This window comes from Haematobia irritans, chromosome 1 (assembly GCF_050003625.1).
Source record: "Haematobia irritans isolate KBUSLIRL chromosome 1, ASM5000362v1, whole genome shotgun sequence".
Lineage (NCBI taxonomy): Eukaryota > Metazoa > Arthropoda > Insecta > Diptera > Muscidae > Haematobia > Haematobia irritans.
Window position 1 is genome coordinate 243,061,229 of NC_134397.1, and position 21,783 is coordinate 243,083,011.

Sequence of the window (21,783 nt, forward strand, 5' to 3'; positions counted from 1 at the left end):
GGCCCCCCTCCGCCACCAAATATATAAATAAAAAGTAGCGAATCTTTGTCTAGATGCCAACCCCAATCTTCAATGAAAATTTCAAGCAAATCGGTCAACTTTGGTCCAATTTTCAAAAAGTTCAGCGAAGGGGAGGCCCCCCTCCACGACCCGGTGTCAAAAATTGAGGTATGCTATTTTCACCACATGAACGCCCACTACGATCTCTGAAAGTTTCAAGTAAATCGGTTCAGCCGTTTCGGAGCCAACTCGGAACATACAAACAAACAAACAAACAAACAAACAAATAAACAAACATAGATTGAATTTTATATATATAGACTTTGTCAAAATTTTATTTCAATAGAAAATTTTGTCAAAATTTTATTTCCACTCGAGCCATAAATAATCTACCATAGTTGGAGAAAAATTTACCAAAAAACTATTAAAAAAAAATAATAAAATTTTATCTATAGAAAATTATGTCCAAATTTTATTTTTAAAGGAAATTTTGTCAAAATTTTATTTCTATAGAAAATTTAGCCAGAATTTTATTTCTATAGAAAATTTTGTCAAAATTGTATTTCTATCTCAAGTTTTGTCCAGGGCTGTGGAGCCGGAGTCGGAGTCTGAAGATTTTGCTGGAGTCGGAGTCGTAAAAATTTTCCTCGACTCCGACTCCGGCTAAACCAAACTTTTTAAAACACTTCACATTTTTGTAACTAAGCAAGTTTTTACGCAAATTAGTTTCCATTGCGTTATTCATTCGATCAATGTACAGCATATATGTAAATGAAAATCAACTTCCAATTACGGCTATCTTTTTATGTTTCCTAGAATGTTAGACTAGCAGATGGGCTGGATCGATCCATTTTAATGCCCATATCAATTTATTTGAAATGTTTCGAACAATCGATATTATTTTTATTTTAAGGCCATATACATATGTGGAATATTGACAGAAAATTTTTTCAAAGTTGTTTTTTTATAGAAAATTTTGTCAAAATGTTATTTCTATAAAAAGTTTTGTCAAAATTTTATTTCTATAGAAAATTTAGACAGAATTTTATTTCTGTAGAAAATTTTCTCAAAATTTTATTTCTATAGAAAATTTTTTTTAACATCTTATTTCCACCCGAGCCATAAATAATCTACCAATAGTTTGGGAAAATTTACCAAAAAAAAAAAAAAACTACTAAACAAAAATATTTTTTTATTAAAATTTTATTTCTATGGAAATTTTGTTATGATTTGATTTCAATAGAAAATTTTATCAAAATTTTATTTCTATAGAAATTTTTTCAAAATTTTATTTCTGTAGAAAATTTTATCAAAATTTTCTTTCTATAGAAAATTTGTGAAGTACCTCCTAGTTGCAGAGGAATATTCTGCAAAATCTATAAAATTAAAATTTTATAATTATAGGGAATTTTGTCAAAATGTTATTGCTATACAAAATTTAGTCAAAATTTTATTACTATGGGAAATTTTGGCAAAATTTTATTATTCTATCGCAGGTTTTGTCAAAATTTTATTTCTATAGAAAATTTTGTCAAAATTTTATTTCTGTAGAACTTTTGACAAAATTTTATTTCCACTCAAGCCATAAATAATCTACCAATAGTTGGAGAAAAATTTACCAAAAAAAAAAACTAATAAACCAAAAATTTTTTAATATTTTATTTCTTTAGGAAATTTTGTCAAAATTTTATTTCTATAGAAAATTTTATCAAGATTTTATTTCTATAGAAAATTTAGTCAGAATGTCATTTCTGTATAAAATTTGTGAAGTACCTTTAGTTTTTAATTCTATTCAAAATTTTTATTTCTATAGAAAAATTTGGTCAAAATTTAATTTTTATAGAAAATTTTGTCAAAATTTTATTCATCAAGAATCCAACCAACTGTGGCAACCGTGTTGGCAACACTCTTTTTCCTAGAACTATTTTTAATGCACTAGATATCGATTGATTCCCAAGTAGGCTAGTGATTATAAAACTTTTTTATTAAAGTAAACAAAAAATAATTAAAATAAAGAAAATTTAACTAAAATCAACTAATTTGTTAATGTTAAATTAATTATACGAATTTTCGTTGATTTTTTTCTGAGGGTAGTTAGGTTAGGTGGCAGCCCGATGTATCAGCCTCACTTAGACTATTCAGTCCATTGTGATACCACATTGGTGAACTTCTCTCTTTCTGAGGGTATAAAGTCATTGTTTAAAGTTTTATTTTTTTGCTTGTTGGAGGAATTTCATTATGGCAATTGCTGCTAAATGAAATGGATAAGAGTAAAATGTTTTCGTTACAGCAGTGAACTTTGTTCCCTATATGGATCAGTGTATGTTTTTCCATCCTTTACCGGTTATGGTTCTACTCGATAATCCCCTCGTTTTTTTTATTTTGGTTGAAGCTTTCCCCTCAACTTCATGGAGTGTGTGTGTTTTGTTTTCTCTTCTTTAAACATTAGTAGTTTAATAATATGCTACCATAAAAGCAACACGACATAAACATTAATTTACCCAAAAGAGCAACAAAGGCTCCAAAATGCTATGGCAGAAAAAAAAACAGCAACACTAAAAATGATACTCAATCCAGAATGAACTATGGTAAGGTATAGAGAATAGCGAGGGTTTGAGGAAGAGAGTAGAAAAAAGGAAATAGCATTCAAGTGTTTATCAAACTGCAGCTACAATACAAATTGCTATAATTTATTGTTGAATATACGCACGCCATCAGGACGATAAACATTTTTTGGTGGGTGTGTTGATATCAGTGTTTTTGTTCAAGTATTTGGCACATTTTGTTTTTTTTTTTTATTTATTTAGTTTGAGTCCCTGGTATCAAAAGGGTTATTTGAAAGAGATACAATTTTCTTATATTATAGAAAATTCAAATCGAGAAAATTACAAAAAGATATTAGAAAATGACAAGTAGAGTGAATAGCTTTATTAATATACCACGTGTTAACGCTAAATGCAAAATCGCCTTAATTTGAATACGTTTTATTTTATTTTACGTCTGGCAACACTGTATCGGATATTTAGATAAGAATTAGTTACTAATCGTCTAAATATATTTATTTGATGTCTTATTTTATTTATCGAAATTTTGCAAAGTAATTGTCAAGTAGCGTCCCTTGGTATTCGCCATTTTTACAGTGTCAGTCCATAGTTGTACGTTGGCCAATGCGCCGTGATCTGGAGATAGATTTATAGTCCGAATATTTGCAAAATACATCTAGTGGTTTCCATACCAAAAAGTAGGTTTATTTTACCATCACTTTTTCGAAAATTGTTAAATTTGGTTATTTTCATGTAGGAATTTTAATATATATAATACACTTTGCCGTAATAAATCAAGCCTTTTGTTAAGCTGGTGTGTTTTATTCAAAATCCCCGTGGAAGCTGCTAGACCTGGCCGATTGCCTTCTTAACATTTTAAAATTCTTTTTGTATAATATATCATCTCCACCTGACTCACCTATAGCGCCAAATAAATTGCCAACCTCACAGTAAGTACTATGGATTCATACATTTCAAAGGGTCAAAACAAAAATGGTAATATCTGCCCAGTGTGTGCTAATCCCCCTGACACAAACATGGTCTCATGTATAAAATGCAATAGACTTTGTCATAAAAATTGCCTTATAACTGCTGATAAAACGAGCCATACTTGCCGTCAGTGTTCATTAGTTAGGCCATCGTCCCCAGCTCCTAGTGGCAGAAGTCATAGTTCTACCCGATCTCAACAATCCCAGTCACGAAGTATACAACTACAGCTACAGAGGCTCGAAGAAGAGCGAAATCTCAATTTGGAGTTTATAAGTAAAAAGTATAGCCTCCTTGAAGAAGCTGAAACCCATAATGATAGCAATTCGATTCGGTCACAATCAGTTCAAAATTGGGTAAACAGATTACCTCACGATCAACAGTCTGAAATACCGCAAGAACAAGAAACGGCCCAAGAACCTACTAACATTCAATCACATGACCAGATAACCTATTTGGCCGATGAAACTTCATATTTTGATGTACCTCTTCAAACATGTCAAAACACAGCAAGCCAAATCAACATGCCACCCTCAGATCAAAATACAACAACCAATGTTAGTGCAAACTCTGTATTACAATACTCCAGCAATAGCGCTCATTCACCCGTAGATAACAATGTGGATACGACTGTCGCAAATAACACCACGGGTAGTGGAACAACGCACCAATCTACTGCACCCCAAGTGCCAAATGCCGTAAATGAACAACAAAACCATTCGATTCCAAAGGAATTGCCGATATTTTCTGGTCATCCCGAAGACTGGCCTTTGTTTATTTCTACCTTCGAATGGTCCACAGCAACTTGCTGCTTTTCTGATGCTGAGAATTTGATTCGATTGCAAAAATCATTGAAAGGTGATGCACTACATAGTGTCCAACATTTGCTAATTCATCCTTCCAATGTACCCGGTGTCATAGACGTGCTAAGAATGTTGTATGGTCAACCTGAAAAAATATTAAATGCAATAAGAAATAGAATAAATTCGTCTCCAAAAGTAGAGGAGAATAATTTGCAAACACTTACCTCATTTGCTATCAATGTTCGTAGTCTTCTTGCCACCATTAAAGCAAGCAACTTACCAAATGAACTGAACAATTCTTTTTTACTTCAGCAATTGCACAAACTCCCACCGTCGTATCAAATGCAATGGGCGACTCTCAAGCAACAGCTAATTGCCCAAAACAAAAAACAAAATTTGGAAGAGTTTGACAGTTGGTTGTTTAGCATTGGAATGACTGCCAGCACATTATCACTGGAATCCACCACTGTGAAGCAGAGTAATGGAAAAAATAGCAGCAGCGCTGCCAACGACAAACCCACCACAAGCAAGAGAGCTTTTGTTTACTCTCATAGTGATGATCGCCAGTGTGTTGTATGTAGCAAGAACAATTGTAGAAATTTTGGCAACTGCTCAAAATACCAATCGTTGAATCGTGGTGAAAAATGGAATGTTGTGAGAGCACATAAATTATGTAAATATTGTTTGGGTTTGCATAAAGGAGAATGTAGAAGAAAGAAAAAATGTGGTGAAGAGAATTGCGAGTATTATCACCATTCTTCCTTACATCGTTACTCAGAACAACCAACACAAAATACGAATAAAGAAACGTCAAACCATAATCAAAACAAAGTAAATATTGTAAGCGAAGAAGCAATGAATAACTCACATAATAGTTTTGTGGCAAATATTTTATTTAAAATAATACCTATTAAAATATACGGTAACAATAAGAGCATTGAAACATTTGCCTTTATTGACGAAGGCTCGTCCATCAGTTTATTGGATAAATCAGTGGCAAGTGAATTACAATTGAATGGTATGGCGAGTCCCCTTTGTCTGCGGTGGACAGGAGGTATGCAAAGAAAAGAAAATAATTCAAAGAAATTGACCATCGAAATTGCAGGTTCTAACAAGAGCCGTGTTACTTTGGATGTCAGTACAGTGGATTCATTGAATTTACCCAGGCAGTCGTTGGATTACAAATTTCTAAGCCAACGTTATCGACACCTAAGAAATCTACCTGTACCAAGCTATGTGGATGCTGAACCAAAGTTGCTTATTGGGCTCAATCATTTAAATTTGGGAATTTCTAAAAAGACACGAGAGGGAAATCCCAATGAACCAGTGGCTGTACGCACAGAACTTGGATGGCTTATATATGGCGTAACAGATGGATCCGTGAACACAAGTAAGCATTTCAATTTCCATATTTGTGATTGTACTGCAAGAGACAGCAAATTAGATGAGCTTGTAAAAAGTTTCTATACACTTGAGAGCATTGGTATTTGTACACTGGATCCGCTCAAATCTGAAGATGAAAATCGAGCGCTAAGTTTGTTAAATAAATTTATAAAACATAAAGCGGATGGGCATTATGAGGTCCCATTATTGTGGAAATTTGAATCTTTTAATTTACCAGACAGTTTTGATATGGCATTAAGAAGGCTAAAATGCCTGGAAAATAAATTGTTGCAAAATTCTGAATTGCTTCAAATATTTCGAGATACGATTTCTAAATATATATCTAAAGGATACATTCGCAAATTAGATGTGGTAGATGGGCGACAGGTTGATTCTACGATTTGGTATCTTCCCATTTTTGCTGTCTTTAACAAAAATAAGCCCGGCAAGTCGCGTGTAGTGTGGGATGCTGCCGCAAAAGTAGGAGAACATTCGCTAAATTCATTTCTATTAAAAGGCCCGGATATGTTGGCTTCATTGCCATCTATTCTTTTTAAGTTCCGGCAGAAAAAGGTAGCTGTGTGCGGGGATATCGAAGAGATGTTCCATCAAATACACATCAGGCCAGAGGATCGCAATGTGCAACGCTTCCTTTGGAGAGACTGCAATCGAGAAAAATCGCCTGATGTGTATGTGATGGACGTCATGATATTTGGAGCTTCATGTGCTCCAAGTATATCCCAGTTTGTAAAAAATTTCAATGCGGATAAGTTTGTGGAAAAATATCCAATAGCTGTAAAAGCAATTAAAGAAAATCATTACGTAGATGATTTATTGGATTCTGTGGCTACGGATGAAGAAGCGTTGCAATTAATAAACGACGTTACATATGTGCATAGTCAAGGTGGTTTCAATATTAGAAACTGGGTATCTAATAGCGAATTGGTTAGAAACACGTATTCGAATCATATTGCCCATAGCGCTAAATGCATCAATGACAAGGACGAAGATAATAAAGTAGAAAAGGTTCTTGGTGTATTCTGGGAGCAGTACGAGGACGTAATCACATTTAAAATTTCGCCATGGCTTATGAATAGCGAGTTATTTATGAATCAAAGAGTTCCAACAAAGCGTGAAGTTCTTAGACTGGTCATGTCCATCTACGACCCCCTTGGTCTAATAGGACATATAACAATGTACGTAAAGATTTTAATGCAAGAAGTCTGGCGTTCAAAAATTGGGTGGGATGAACCCATTCCTACGCCATTATTGATAAAATGGGCCAGTGGTTGCAAATTTTGCCTAGTATACAAAACATCAAAATAGAAAGGTGTTATCTGAAATGTTTAAAGAATTATGATGGTGTTGAGCTCCAACTCCACACTTTCGTGGATGCCAGCAAAGATGCGTACGAAGCTGTATGTTATTTTCGATTAAAACAAAATGAACACATTATTTGCTCATTGATATCCGCTAAAAGCAGAGTTGCGCCCATGAAAATTACATCTGTTCCTAGACTAGAACTTATGGCAGCGTTGATAGGAGCACGATTATCCAAATTTATTTGTGATAATCATGAAATAGTTATTTCGAAGAAATATTTTTGGAGCGATTCCAAGACGGTGCTCAGCTGGATTAACTCTGATCATCGGAAGTATAACCAGTTTGTTGCATTCCGCATCACAAAAATTTTGGAAATTACATCAGCTAGCGATTGGAATTGGGTTTGCAGCAGTGACAACGTAGCCGATGATGCCACGAAATGGGCGAAGATTCCCACGTTTTTGAGTACTAGCCGATGGTTTAGTGGCCCGGAATTTATTCACAGACCTGAAGAACTGTGGCCCGTAGTTAAAAATATTTCTAGCGACACAGACGAAGAGCGTATACGTCATATACATCACATATCTAAACGGGAAGCTATCTACGATGAATTGCGGTTTTCCAAATGGAATCGTCTCTTGAGGGCTGTTGGATATGTGTATAAATTTATTGCAGTATGTCGCAAGACTACATATCGATATGAAGGATTGTCTCATGACGATTTAGCTAAGGCTGAGATTCAAATATATAAACAGGTTCAATCAGAATATTACTCTACGGAAATTTCGGCATTGGGTTCAAGTTGTCCAGTTTCAAAATCAAGTGAGATATATGCAAAATCACCCTATTTGGATAATGGCGTATTGCGAGTCGAAGGTAGAATAGACTTGGCGAATGTTACAACAGAGCAAAAACGCCCGATAATATTACCGAGAAACAGCTATACTACTAAACTTATTATTATGCATTACCATGAACGCTACCATCATTTGAATAATGAAACTGTCGTAAACGAAATACGACAGAAGTACTCTATTTCAAAACTTCGTGCTACTGTTAAATCTGTTGTACGTTGTTGCCAATTATGTAAAATATCAAAGGTGATTCCTAAAAATCCTCAGATGGGAAGATTACCCCATGCTCGTGTAGCAGCTTACACTGCCCCATTTTCGTATACAGGGCTAGACTTTTTCGGACCCATTCTGGTAACCGTAAACAGACATAAAGAAAAACGCTATGGCTGTTTGTTTACGTGTCTTACGATAAGGGCAGTTCATATCGAAGTGGCACACTCTTTGACAACAAGTTCTTGTATTTTGGCGATTCGAAACTTTATGGCTCGGAGAGGAACACCTCGCGAATTTTACAGCGATAACGGCACTAATTTCACAGGAGCTGAAAGGGAGTTGCGTGAGGCTATTTCGGAAGTTGACAAGAACGAGTTGATCAAAGCATTTACAACTGCCAGCACTAAATGGATTTTCAATCCTCCTGCTTCACCCCACATGGGAGGCGCTTGGGAGCGGTTAGTCCGCTCGGTAAAAGTGGTTTTATACAAAATTATGCCATCCCGATACCCTACAGATGAACTTCTTTTAAGCATGTTAATGGAAGTGGAGAATGTTATTAATTCGAGGCCGCTTACGTATGTTCCGGTAGATGAAGATACAGAAGAAGCTTTAACCCCGAATCATTTTCTCACTGGAAGTTCTAATGGGCTTAAACCTATGTCTACACTAGACGACAGCGGAGTCTTATTGAAGCGAAATTGGTTAATTTCTCAACAATATGGCAACATATTTTGGAAGAAATGGCTAGCTGAATATCTGCCGTCGCTAACGTGTAGAACGAAATGGCACGAAAAATCGAAACCTTTAGGTCAGGGGGACTTAGTAATCATTGTTGATCCTTCTTTACCTAGAAATGTATGGTTGCGCGGTAGGGTACTTGAGACGAGGTTGGCACAAGATGGTCAGGTCCGAAGCGCTACGGTCATGACAAAGAGAGGCATAATGGAGAGGCCTGTGACGAAGTTGGCAATTTTGGATGTGGCTGGTCGAAATAAGTCTGACAATGAAGAAACTTCTTGCCATACTCCGGGGGGAATGTTAACGCTAAATGCAAAATCGCCTTAATTTGAATACGTTTTTATTTTATTTTACGTCTGGCAACACTGTATCGGATATTTAGATAAGAATTAGTTACTAATCGTCTAAATATATTTATTTGATGTCTTATTTTATTTATCGAAATTTTGCAAAGTAATTGTCAAGTAGCGTCCCTTGGTATTCGCCATTTTTACAGTGTCAGTCCATAGTTGTACGTTGGCCAATGCGCCGTGATCTGGAGATAGATTTATAGTCCGAATATTTGCAAAATACATCTAGTGGTTTCCATACCAAAAAGTAGGTTTATTTTACCATCACTTTTTCGAAAATTGTTAAATTTGGTTATTTTCATGTAGGAATTTTAATATATATAATACACTTTGCCGTAATAAATCAAGCCTTTTGTTAAGCTGGTGTGTTTTATTCAAAATCCCCGTGGAAGCTGCTAGACCTGGCCGATTGCCTTCTTAACACCACGAAAAGAAAATGAGATTTCGATAAATGAAATCTATATTCTAATAAGAGTTTTATTGATTTTATTTTATCTTTAAAAAATATCTTTATTTTAAAGTAGCCGCATCTCTGGCTCGGAATCAATACCAAAATCTTTAAGCGATGGTCGAAATCTTTGGTTCCAAGTAAACTTTATTGTTTAGTTTGAAATTCGTTTTCGAATACAGTACATACACTCTCTTTCTCTCAGAGCGCAAACAGTGAAGAGAAGAGAACCACTATAAAATCTTCTGTAATAAATCGTCAATTGAAAATTTACTAGAATTTTGCTTCTTTCATGCGGGGTAAAGTGTATTGCAAATTAAAATTTTCCATAAATTCTCATGCAGCAGGGTAAATTTCAATCATGATTAAAATTAAAGGGCATCGAATATACTTTCATTTCATATATAAAATACGTTTTCGAATACAGAACATACACTCTCTTTCTCTCGGAGCGCAAACAGTAAAGAAAAGAGAACAGTTGTTTATCAACACTAGATAATCGTCAATTGAAAATTTGTTAGTATTATGCTTCTTTCCTGTTGGATAAGTTGTATGGCAGTTTAAAATTTTCTATAATTCATTCAGGGCACATTACGAAAATGATCCAAATATATGTAGTATCATTTATACAGTACAGTACGAGTACTCAGAGAGAAAGAGAGTGTATCTCTCTTTCTCTCTTAGGGCACACAGTGAAGAGAAGAGTTGTTTATCAATACTCTTTCACCAGTGATGTTTTTCTTAAGCTTTTCACAGTCTAACCAGAATTTTTGTATGAAAAGATGTCGTCAATCAAATTCAAAACTGTTCGATGGCAAGGTATCTTAAAACCTTTTAACACCATCTTCTAAATTGTATGTAAGTCCATACGTGGTATATATTAAATCAAAAAAGATCGATCCAATACGTATATAATTCAGTTTGACAAAGTAGACATAAAATTTTGACAAAATTTTCTACAGAATAAAATTTTAACAAAATTTTCTATAGAAATAAAATTTTCACAAAATTTTCTATAGAAATAAACTTTTGACAAAATTTTGTATAGAAATAAAATCTTGGTAGATTATTTTTGGCTCGAGTGGCAACCATTATTATGAACCGAATAACATTTAAACAAAATTTTCTATAGAAATAAAATTTTGACAATGATGAAAATTTTATTATGAACCGAATAAAATTTTAACAAAATTTTCTCTAGAAGTAAAATTTTGACAAAATTTTCTATAGAAATAACATTTTGACAAAATTTTCTATAGAAATAAAATTTTGGTAGACTATTTTTGGCTCTAGTGGCAACCATGATTATGAACCGATATGGACCAATTTTTGCATGGTTGTTAGAGATCATATACCAATATCATGTACCAAATTTCAGGCGGATCGGATGAAATTTGCTTCTATTTGAGGCTCCGGAACCCAAATCTGGGGATCGGTTTATATGGGCGCTTTATATAATTATGGACTGATGTGGACCAATTTTTGCACGGTTGTTAGAGACCATATACCTACACCATGTACCAAATTTCAGCCGGATCGGATGAAATTTGCTTCTCTTTGAGGCTGCGCAAGCTAAATCTGGAGATCGGTTTATATGGGGTCCATATATAATTATGGACCGATGTGGACCAATTTTTGCATGATTGTTAGAGACCATATACCAACATCATGTACCGAATTTCAGCCGGATCGGATGAAATTTGCTTCTCTTTGAGGATCCGCAAGCCAAATCTGGGGATCGGTTTATATGGGGGCTATATATAATTATGGACCGATGTGGACCAATTTTTGCATGGTTGTTAGAGACCATATACTAACACCATGTACCAAATTTCAGCCGGATCGGATGAAATTTGCTTCTCTTTTAGGCTCCGCAAACCAAATCTGGGGATCGGTTTATATGGACCGATGTGGACCAATTTTTGCATGGTTGTTAGAGACCATATACCAACACCATGTACCAAATTCCAGCCGGATCGGATGAAATATGCTTCTGTTAGAGGCTCCACAAGCCAAATCTGAGGGTCCCTTTATATGGGGGCTATACGTAGAAAAGAACAGATATGGCCCATTTTCAATACCATCAGACCTACATCGATAACAACTACTTGTGCCAAGTTTCAAGTCGATAGCTTGTTTCGTTCGGAAGTTAGCGTGATTTCAACAGACGGACGGACGGACGGACGGACATGCTTAGATCGACTCAGAATTTCTCCACGACCCAGAATATGGGGTCTTAGAGCAATATTTCGATATGTTACAAACGGAATAACAAAGTTAATATACCCCCATCCTATGATGGAGGGTATAAAAACTCCAAAAACATTAAAATAAAAACGCCAGAAAGCACCAAGTTTGTGCTTTTTTGAAAAGGCTCTAAAGAGACAATTTGGTGCTTTTTGTTAACCACTGTCTTTCACTACTAAATTACATGCATTTCCGTCAAGTAGTACCTTAAGTACGATTGAAACCTTTTTTAAGTTTTACTTCAAAAATATTTACCGTTAATTATTAGTTTTTATATAATTTGTATTCCACCCGTTACCACGGTTGCCACAACTGCTAGAATTTTACCAAATATGGTAGATTTTTTACAGTTTTGTAGATTGAAAGAATTCTTGATGTTTTGGAAGATTTTGCAAAATATTATTCTTCGCAAATAAAAATAAAATAAAACTTTCTATAGAACTAAAATTTTGACAACATTTTTTACAGAAATATAATTATGAAAAATTTTTCTATAGAAATAAAGTTTTGAAAAAAATTTCTATAAATAAAATTTTGACAAAATTTTCTATAGAAATAAAAACAATAAAATTTTTAAATAAAATTTTCTGTGGAAATAAAATTTTGCAAAATTTTTTTTATAGAAATTAAAATTTGATGAAATTTTCTATAGAAATAAAATTTTGAGAAAATTTTCTATAAAAATAAAATTTTGACAAAATTTTCTATAGAAATAAAATTTTGGCAAAATTTTTTGTAGAAACAAAAATTTTGACACAATTTTCTAACGAAATAAGATTTTGACAAAATTATTTAAAGAAATAAAATGACAAAATTTTCTATAAAAATAAAATTTCGGCAAAATTTTATATAGAAATAAAATATTGACAATAATTGTCTATAGAAATACAACTCTGACAAAATTTTCTATAGAAATAAAATCTGGACAAAAATTTCTATAGAAATATAATTGTGAAAAATTTTTCTATGGAAATAAAGTTTTGAAAAAATTTTCTGTAAAAATAAAATTTTGACAATCTTTTCTATAGAAATAAACTTTTGACAAAATTTTCTATAGAAATAAAATTTTGGCAAAATTTTCTATAGAAATAAAATCTTGACAAAAATTGTCTACAGACATAACATTTTGACAGAATTTTTAAAAAAATAAAATGTGACAAAATTTTCTATAAAAATATAATTTTGGCAAAATTTTCTATAGAAATAAAATGTTGACAAAATTTTATATAGAAATAAAATCTTGACAAAAATTGTCTATAGAAATACAATTCTGACAAAATTCTCAATAGAAATAAAATTTTTGCAAAATTTTATATAGAAATGAAATCTTGACAAAAATTGTCTATAGAAATACAATTCTGACAAAACTTTCTATAGAAATAAAATTTGGACAAAAATTTGCTATAGAAATAACATTTTGACAGAATTTTTTTAAATTTTGTATAAAAATAACACTTTCTATAGAAATAAAATTTTGACAAAATTATCTATAGAAATAAAATTTTGACAAAATTTTCTATAGAAATAAAATTTTGGCAAAATTTTTTGTAGAAACAAAAATTTTGACACAATTTTCTAAAGAAATAAGATTTTGACAAAATTTTTTAAAGAAATAAAATGACAAAATTTTCTATAAAAATAAAATTTCGGCAAAATTTTATATAGAAATAAAATATTGACAATGATTGTCTATAGAAATACAACTCTGACAAAATTTTCTATAGAAATAAAATCTGGACAAAAATTTCTATAGAAATATAATTGTGAAAAATTTTTCTATGGAAATAAAGTTTTGAAAAAATTTTCTGTAAAAATAAAATTTTGACAATCTTTTCTATAGAAATAAACTTTTGGCAAAATTTTCTATAGAAATAAAATTTTGGCAAAATTTTCTATAGAAATAAAATCTTGACAAAAATTGTCTACAGACATAACATTTTGGCAGAATTTTTAAAAAAATAAAATGTGACAAAATTTTCTATAAAAATATAATTTTGGCAAAATTTTCTATAGAAATAAAATGTTGACAAAATTTTATATAGAAATAAAATCTTGACAAAAATTGTCTATAGAAATACAATTCTGACAAAATTCTCAATAGAAATAAATTTTTTGCAAAATTTTATATAGAAATGAAATCTTGACAAAAATTGTCTATAGAAATAAAATTTTGACAAAATTTTCTATAGAAATAACATTTTGACAGAATTTTTTTAAATTTTGTATAAAAATAACACTTTCTATAGAAATAAAATTTTGACAAAATTATCTATAGAAATAAAATTTTGACAAAATTTTCTATAGAAATAAAATTTTGACAAAATTTTTTTATAGAAATATAATTGTGAAAAATTTTTCTATAGAAATAAAGTCTTGAAAAAAATTTTCTATAAAGATAAAATTTTGACAATTATTTCTATAAAAATAAACTTTTGACAAAATTTTCTATAGAAATTAAATTTTGGCAAATTTTCTATAGAAATAAAATTTTGGCAAAATTTTCTATAGAAATATAATCTTGTCAAAAATTGCCTATAGAAATACAATTCTGACAACATTTTCTATAGAAATAAAATTTGGACAAAAATTTGCTATAGAAATAACATTTTGACAAAATTTTCTACAGAAATAGTTTTTACAAAAATTTTTTTAGAAACAAAAATTTTGACAAAATTTTCTATAGAAATAAAATTTTGACAAAATTTTCTATAAAATAAAATTTTTAGAAAATTTTCTAAAGAAATAAAATTTTGAGAAAATGTTCTATAGAAATAAAATTTTGACAAAATTTTCTATAGAAATAAAATTTTGAAAAATTTTCTATAGAAATAAAATTTTGAAAATTTTTCTATAGAAATAAAATTGTGAAAAAATTTTCTACAGAAATAAATTTTTGAGAAAATTTTCTACAGAAATAAAGTTTAAAAAAAAAATTCTATAAACATAAATTTTTGACAAAATTTTCTATAGAAATAAAATTTTGACAAAATTTTGTGTAGAAACAAACATTTTGACAGTATTTTCTATAAAAATAAAATTTTGGCAAAATTTTATATAGAAATAAAATCTTGACAAAAATTGTCTATAGAAATACAAGTCTGACAAAACTTTCTATAAAAAAATAAAATTTGGACAAAAATTTGCTATAGAAATTACATTTTGACAGAATTTTTAAAGAAATAAAATGTGACAAAATTTTCTATAAAAATAACATTTTCTATAGAAATAAAATTTTGACAATATTTTCTATACAAATATAATTGTGAAAAATGTTTCTATAGAAATAAATTTTTGAAAAATTTTCTATAAAAATAAAATTTTGACAATCTTTTCGATAGAAATAAACTTTTGACAAAATTTTCTATGGACATTAAATTTTGGCAAATAACATTTTGACAGAATTTTTAAAGGAATAAAATATGACAAAATTTTCTATAAAAATACAATTTTATATAGGAATAATATCTGGACAAAAATTGTCTATAGAAATACAATTCTGATAAAATTTCCTATATAAATAAAAGTTTGGCAAAATTTTATATAGAAATAAAATCTTGACAAAAATTGTCTATAGAAATAAAATTTGGACAAAAAATTTCTGTAGAAATAAAATTTGGACAAAAATATTCTATAGAAATAAAATTTTCTACAGAAATAAAGTTTAAAAAAAATGTCTTTAAAAATAAAGTTTTGACAATGTTTTCTATAGAAATAAAATTTTGAGAAAATTTTCTATAGAAATAAAATTTTGAGAAAATTTTCTATAGAAATAAAATTTTGATAAAATTTTCTATAGAAATAAAATTTTAACAAAATTGTCCATAGAAATAAAATGTTGACAAAGTTTTCTATTGAAATAAAATTTTGACAAAATTTTCTATAAAAATAAATTTTTGACAACATTTTCCATAGAAATAAAATTTTGATAAAATTTTCTATAGAAATAAAATTTTGATAATATTTTCTATAAAAATAAAATTTTGACAAAATGTTCTGTAGATTTTTGTTTTAAGTAAGATTTTTTTTATTTGGTAGGTTGTTGGTAAAATTGTCTCCATATTTTAGTAGATTAATCACCCATAAAGAGTACGAATGTAGTAACCCTATAATTTCAAGTCAAATGAAATATTGTCCTATGTTAGTGTTAGCATTAAAAACGTACACAATTTTTATTTAAATTCTACTTCAATTTATATTTGCTGCGATTTTTTCTCTGTTCTTTTGAACATGAAAAAGATATCACGTTGAACACTTAAAAATGTAAATAAAGCTAAATTTAAATTTCAACAAAAAAAGTGTTTTTTTTTTGTATGAGAATTAGCTAAATTTGCAAATAAATACAATTCAGCGAAAATTAATAACAAAAGCAAACAGAGTGAGCGGTTCCTAAAAAAACCGATGTGAAATATTTTCAAGTGGCACAATTTACAAATAATTGCTTTTCATTTAAAGGATATATGCCATAATAATTATGGTTGGTTTTTTGCTATAGAAAAAAATGCGAGTTTCGATGATTAATATTTGTTTTTGTTATCATATACCGAAATATAAAGAACAACCCTCATAGTAAAGAATTTTTGTCTAATTAAAAACAAAAAATGATATAAAAAAAAACAAAAACTCCCAAATAATTTTCCTGTTGTAAACAAAATTTTGTGAACTATTGATTTTTCTCTTGAATTTGATACAAGTTGCACTTTTTACTTTCTTCAATTTTGGTGGTTCTCCACTTAATTACTGGTATTGACTATTTTTTTTTCGTTCTCCATATTTATTGACAACTTTGTTTTTCTTACTTCTTTCAGTTTGGATTCACGCGGCGGAAATGTGAAATTAGCCACTCACTCGGCCATAGCTAGCGATTTGGGTCAACGTTTGTTCTTCTCCATTGGCGATAATCCCAAGGACTCACGACTGCAAATACGCGATGTAAAACCAACGGATGGTGGCGTATATCGTTGTAGAATAGATTTCTTCAATTTTCCAACACGTAACTATAGGATAAACTTAACTTTGGTTGGTAAGTATGAACTTTGTTTTCGTTTTTATGACATAGAAAAAACTACAAAAAAATATTGTGTATGACAACTATTGTCCTAGACTCATTGTGACGGTATTCACTAAAAACAAAGCACAAAAAATGAACCAAATGACAAGGACATAAGAAAAACATAAACAAACTATAACAAGAAGTTTACTAATGAAGTAACAGACCATATTAAAAGTTGCACTGTGGATTCTTACGATGAGATGAAAAACATTGTCTTATGCTATCACAATGGTCTGAATAATCCAAGTGAGCCTTAATGAAATATTAGCCACTTGAATAGACTAACCTAATTTATGAATACCAAATTATTATTGAATTTATAGAAAATTCGACTTTCTATAAATTCCATTTCAAATATAAACTTTAAATGTCAGACATTCGCCTCCTACCTTTGACCCTATCATTCTATAGAAAATTTTGTCAAAATTTTATTTCATAGAAAATTATGCCAACTTTTGACATTCTTTTAGAAAAAATTATTTCTATGTATAATTTTGTCAAAATTTTATTCCTATAGAAAACTTTGTCAACATTTTATTTCTGCAGAACATTTTTGCAAAATTTTATTTCTATAGAAAATTTTTGTAAAATTTTATTTCTGCAAAAAATTTTTGAAAATTTCATTTCTGTTGAAAATTTTTGCAAAATATCACTTCTATAGAAAATTGCATCCAAATTGTATGCCTAACTAGAGCAAATCTGTTCAAAATTTTATTTCTATAGAAAATTTTATTTCGAAAGAAAATTTTCTCAAATTTTATTTCTATAGAAAATTTTGTTGAAATGTTATTACTATGTATATAAAATTTTCTCAAAATCTCATTCCAATAGGAAATTTTGTCAAAAGTTTATTTCTATTAGAAAATTTTACAAATTTTAATTTCTATAGAAAATTTTGTCAAATTTTAATTTCTATAGAAAATTTTGTCAAGATTTTATTTCTATAGAATTTTTTGTCAAAGTTTTATTTCTATAGAAAATTTTCTTTGAATTTTATTTCTATAGAAAATTATATCAAAATTTTATTTTTATAGAAAATGTTATCAAAATTTTATTTCTATAGAACATTTTGTCAAACTTTTATTCCTTTAAGAAACTTCGTCGAAATTTTATTTCTTTAGGAAACTTTGTCAGAATTTGATTTCTATAGGAAATTTTTGCAAAATTTTATTTCTATAGGAAATTGTGTCAACATTTTATTCTTAAAAATTTTGTCAAAATTTGATTTTTATAAAAATGTTGTCAAAATTTTATTACTATCGATTTTTTTTGTAAATTTATTTCTATTTTTTATTAAAAATTTAACAAAATTTAATCCTAGAGAATATTTTGTCAACATTTTATTTCTACAAAAATCTTTTGAATATTTTATTCCTATGTTGTCAAAATTTTATTTCTATAAAAATTTTTTGTCAAAATTTTATTTCTTTAGAAAATTTTGTCAAAATTTTATTTCTATGGAAATTTTTATCAAAATCTTATTTCTATAGAAAATTTTCTTTAAATTTTATTTTTATAGAAAATTTTATCAACATTTAATTTCTATAGAACATTTTGTCAAAATTTTATTTCTATAGAAAATTTTGTCAAAATTTTATTTCCATAGAAAATTTTGTCAAAATTTTATATCTATATAAAATTTTCTCAAAATTTTATTGCTATTGAAATTTTTATCAAAATCTTATTTCTATGGAACTTTTTATAAAAATCTTATTTCTATAGAAAATTTTATTTCTATAGACAATGATGTTAATTTTTTTCCTATGAAAATTTTGTCAAAATTTTATTTCTACAAAAAAATTTGTCAAAATTTTATTTGTATGGAACATTTTGTAAATCTTGTCAACGTATTTCTTTTGATTTCTATTGATTTTTTTTGTTTTAATTTTGTTAAAATTTTATTCCTAGAGAAAATTTTCTCAATTTTTCCTAGAGAAAATTTTGTCTAAATTTTATTCTTAGAGATATTTTGTGAAAATTTTATTTCTATAGACAACTCTGTCTAAATTTGTAAAAATTTCATTTCTATAGAAAATTTGTTTTTCGTTAGGAACTTTAATCGAAATTGTATTCCTATTAACAGTTCTGTTGAAAATTTATTCCGTTAGAAAATTTCGTCAAAGTTGTATTCCGATAGAAAATTTTTCCAAAATTGTATTTTTAGGTAATTTTTTTTGTCAAAATTTTATTCCAATAGAAAATTGTTTCAAAATTCTAGAGTTTATTTGTTTATATTTGTTGTTGTTTTAAATTCGTAATTATTTCAGAAAATTAGCTTGTCTTTAGGAATTTTATCAAAATTTTATTCCTATTGATAGTTTTATTCCTACACTGAAAAAAATATTGTCGTGAGGTCAAAGATTTCATGTCTTTAAAATACGAATGCAAATTTTGCTTAGCACGGAAGACGCAATTCTCTACCATAATGTTTTTTTCCTTGTCCAAAAGTCAATAAACTTTTCAATGGAGTCGTATTATCCTTATAATTAAGTGATTTCACTTAAAAATAGGTATCATAACATGAAAGAAAAAATGTTTTGGCTAAGGTCAACTTGGCTTTAATAACTCAGAAAAAATCTTTACATTTAATGAAATTGTCTTTAAATTTGTTGCCTTTTTGCATCTTGACTACAAAGCAAAAAATCGTTCAAATATAGGACATATTTTTCAACCACTCATTTTAAAGACGTTTATTACTTGAAACAGATCATAATTTCTACTGGAAGTCAAGTCTTAATTTGGAAAATAAAGTTGTCGTTAACTCGTTTTTAAAGGACTTTGATAGCATATGTAGAAAAAAAACTGAAAAAGCGAAAAATTAAAATTTGCTTCCTAGAAGCAAGTACACAAAACCCAAATTTAAAAGAGAATATTCTCCGCTTCTTTGGCTCGGAATCAATACCAAAATTTTTAAATTAAAGACAAAATCTTTGGAACCGGGCATGCTTTTTTTAGTGTATAGAAAATCTAATCAAAATCAAATCTTATTGATATAGAAAATTTTGTCACAATTTTATTGACATTGAAAATTTTATTCCTATTGAAAATTTCATCAAAATGTTATTCCTATTGAAATTCTTGTCAAAACTTAATTTTTATAGAAAATTTTGTCAAAATTTTATTCCTAAGGAATTTGATTTCTAAAGAAAATTTTGTCAAAATTTTATTTCTATGAAAATTGCTTCAAAAGTTTATTCATAAAGAAGTTCCTCTTAGTTGAAGAGAAATAATTTGCAGAATCTACCAATCTTCCACATAGTAAAAATCTACCAGTTTTGGTAGAATTATACCAACTGTGGCAACCGCTTTGCATATTGTTTGTCTCTATCTACGGCAATAAAATTTCGCGATTGACCATTCTTCCATCATTTCCATTGCTCATGTCTATAAAAATCTGGTCTTGGCATTTCAAAGAATGTTTATTCTATACTCCCTAGCTCTCTATGAACTGAATTTGAAGGCAAACCTCTCGAATCCAATATAATTTCTCGATCTTGCTCTCTTTCATAATTTCCATTACCCACATTGCTACAATTATGTGGCCTTGGAATTTCATGGAAAGTTTAATTTTCCCTGCTCTCACGCTCCCTCAATATCTCTTACCATTTCTTTCTCTTTATACTAAATTAGGAATATGAAATTAGTAGCAGTTTTATAGAAAGTCCCACTTAACGAAAACCTATTTCGAACATAGTCTTTAAATATCCTAATTTCGAATCCTAAGTATGACGCTATCCTGGATCCGCTTTGCATATTGCATTCGCGATCTATTATTCTTTCATAATTTCTATCATCTATGTATATATATATATATTTAAAATAATCTGACTTTGGCATTTCAACGACAGTTTAATTTTTCACTCTCTCTCTCGCTCGCTCTATCTCTCTGAATTCAGATTGAAGGCAACCCTATCTAATCCATTACCCATATCTCCACAATTATGTGGCCTTGGAATTTCAACGAATGTTTAATTTTCTCCCACTTTTGATCTCTCAGGCTCTCTTTAGATTTTTTGTAACTAGCTCTTCATCATAATTTGTGAGAACCTTAAGGCGCTTTAGTACAATCAATTTGAAGCAAAGCAAAATTGCAATTCCTCTTAAAAATTTTCTCTAGTGAAATTCCATTAAAGAATCTTCTTTAGCTCTATTAAAAAAAAATACCCAAATTTTTCAACAATTTTTAAGCTTTGGAGATAGTGCTCTTGTGATTTTTTCTACACACACAAACATACACACACCCATGTAGTTTATAGCACTGTGTTGTTAAAGTTTTAGAGAGAGACTGGTGTTGTTTTGCTATAGCTATAGCCGTTAAACATACGTGAGTATTTTCCGGTGAGGGTGTTTGCATCGAACTGCTGCCTGATGTTTACATTTTAAAAGTAAACATGACAAAAATTAGAAGAGACACTTTCCGCTATCACGTTCATGTTCATGTTGCTGTTCCTCTTTGGACAAAAAGTTGTTGGTTGTGCCTGGCAAAAGTTTTTACGTTCATTCGTTTTCCCGGTTGGACAACATTGAGTTTTACGCTTTTTCCATTATCCGCAACGCGATAAAAGTTTGACATGAGTGTCGCGGAAGAGTATAACGTGGTGTTTGTGGAGTGTTTCTGGTGTTTTTGACACACAGCTCAGCTTTGTGCAGCTACGTGCATGTGAGAAATGTGATTACGCATATGACCAAAAGTTCGAAAACACACACACACATCCACCCATGTGAAATCTTACTAAAGGATACCACATGCCACAACCGCTCACTTACATATGCCCAACCTACGATAACTCACAGACATATTCATATTCACTTCTTAATGAATATTCCAGGATGCAACTCAC

The 21,783-nt window shown here is 29.7% G+C and overlaps 1 protein-coding gene across 4 annotated transcripts in view; it reads left to right on the top strand.

The window, feature by feature from the left end:
- Positions 1 to 21,783, top strand: part of side (motor axon guidance molcule sidestep) — an 805,094-nt gene that overhangs the window by 480,045 nt on the left and 303,266 nt on the right. For all 4 annotated transcript variants that reach the window (XM_075310279.1, XM_075310349.1, XM_075310417.1 and 1 more), the window contains exon 4: positions 16,698 to 16,912. In XM_075310279.1, the coding sequence (XP_075166394.1) occupies positions 16,698 to 16,912 (215 nt within the window). The remainder of the gene's footprint in view (positions 1 to 16,697; positions 16,913 to 21,783) is intronic.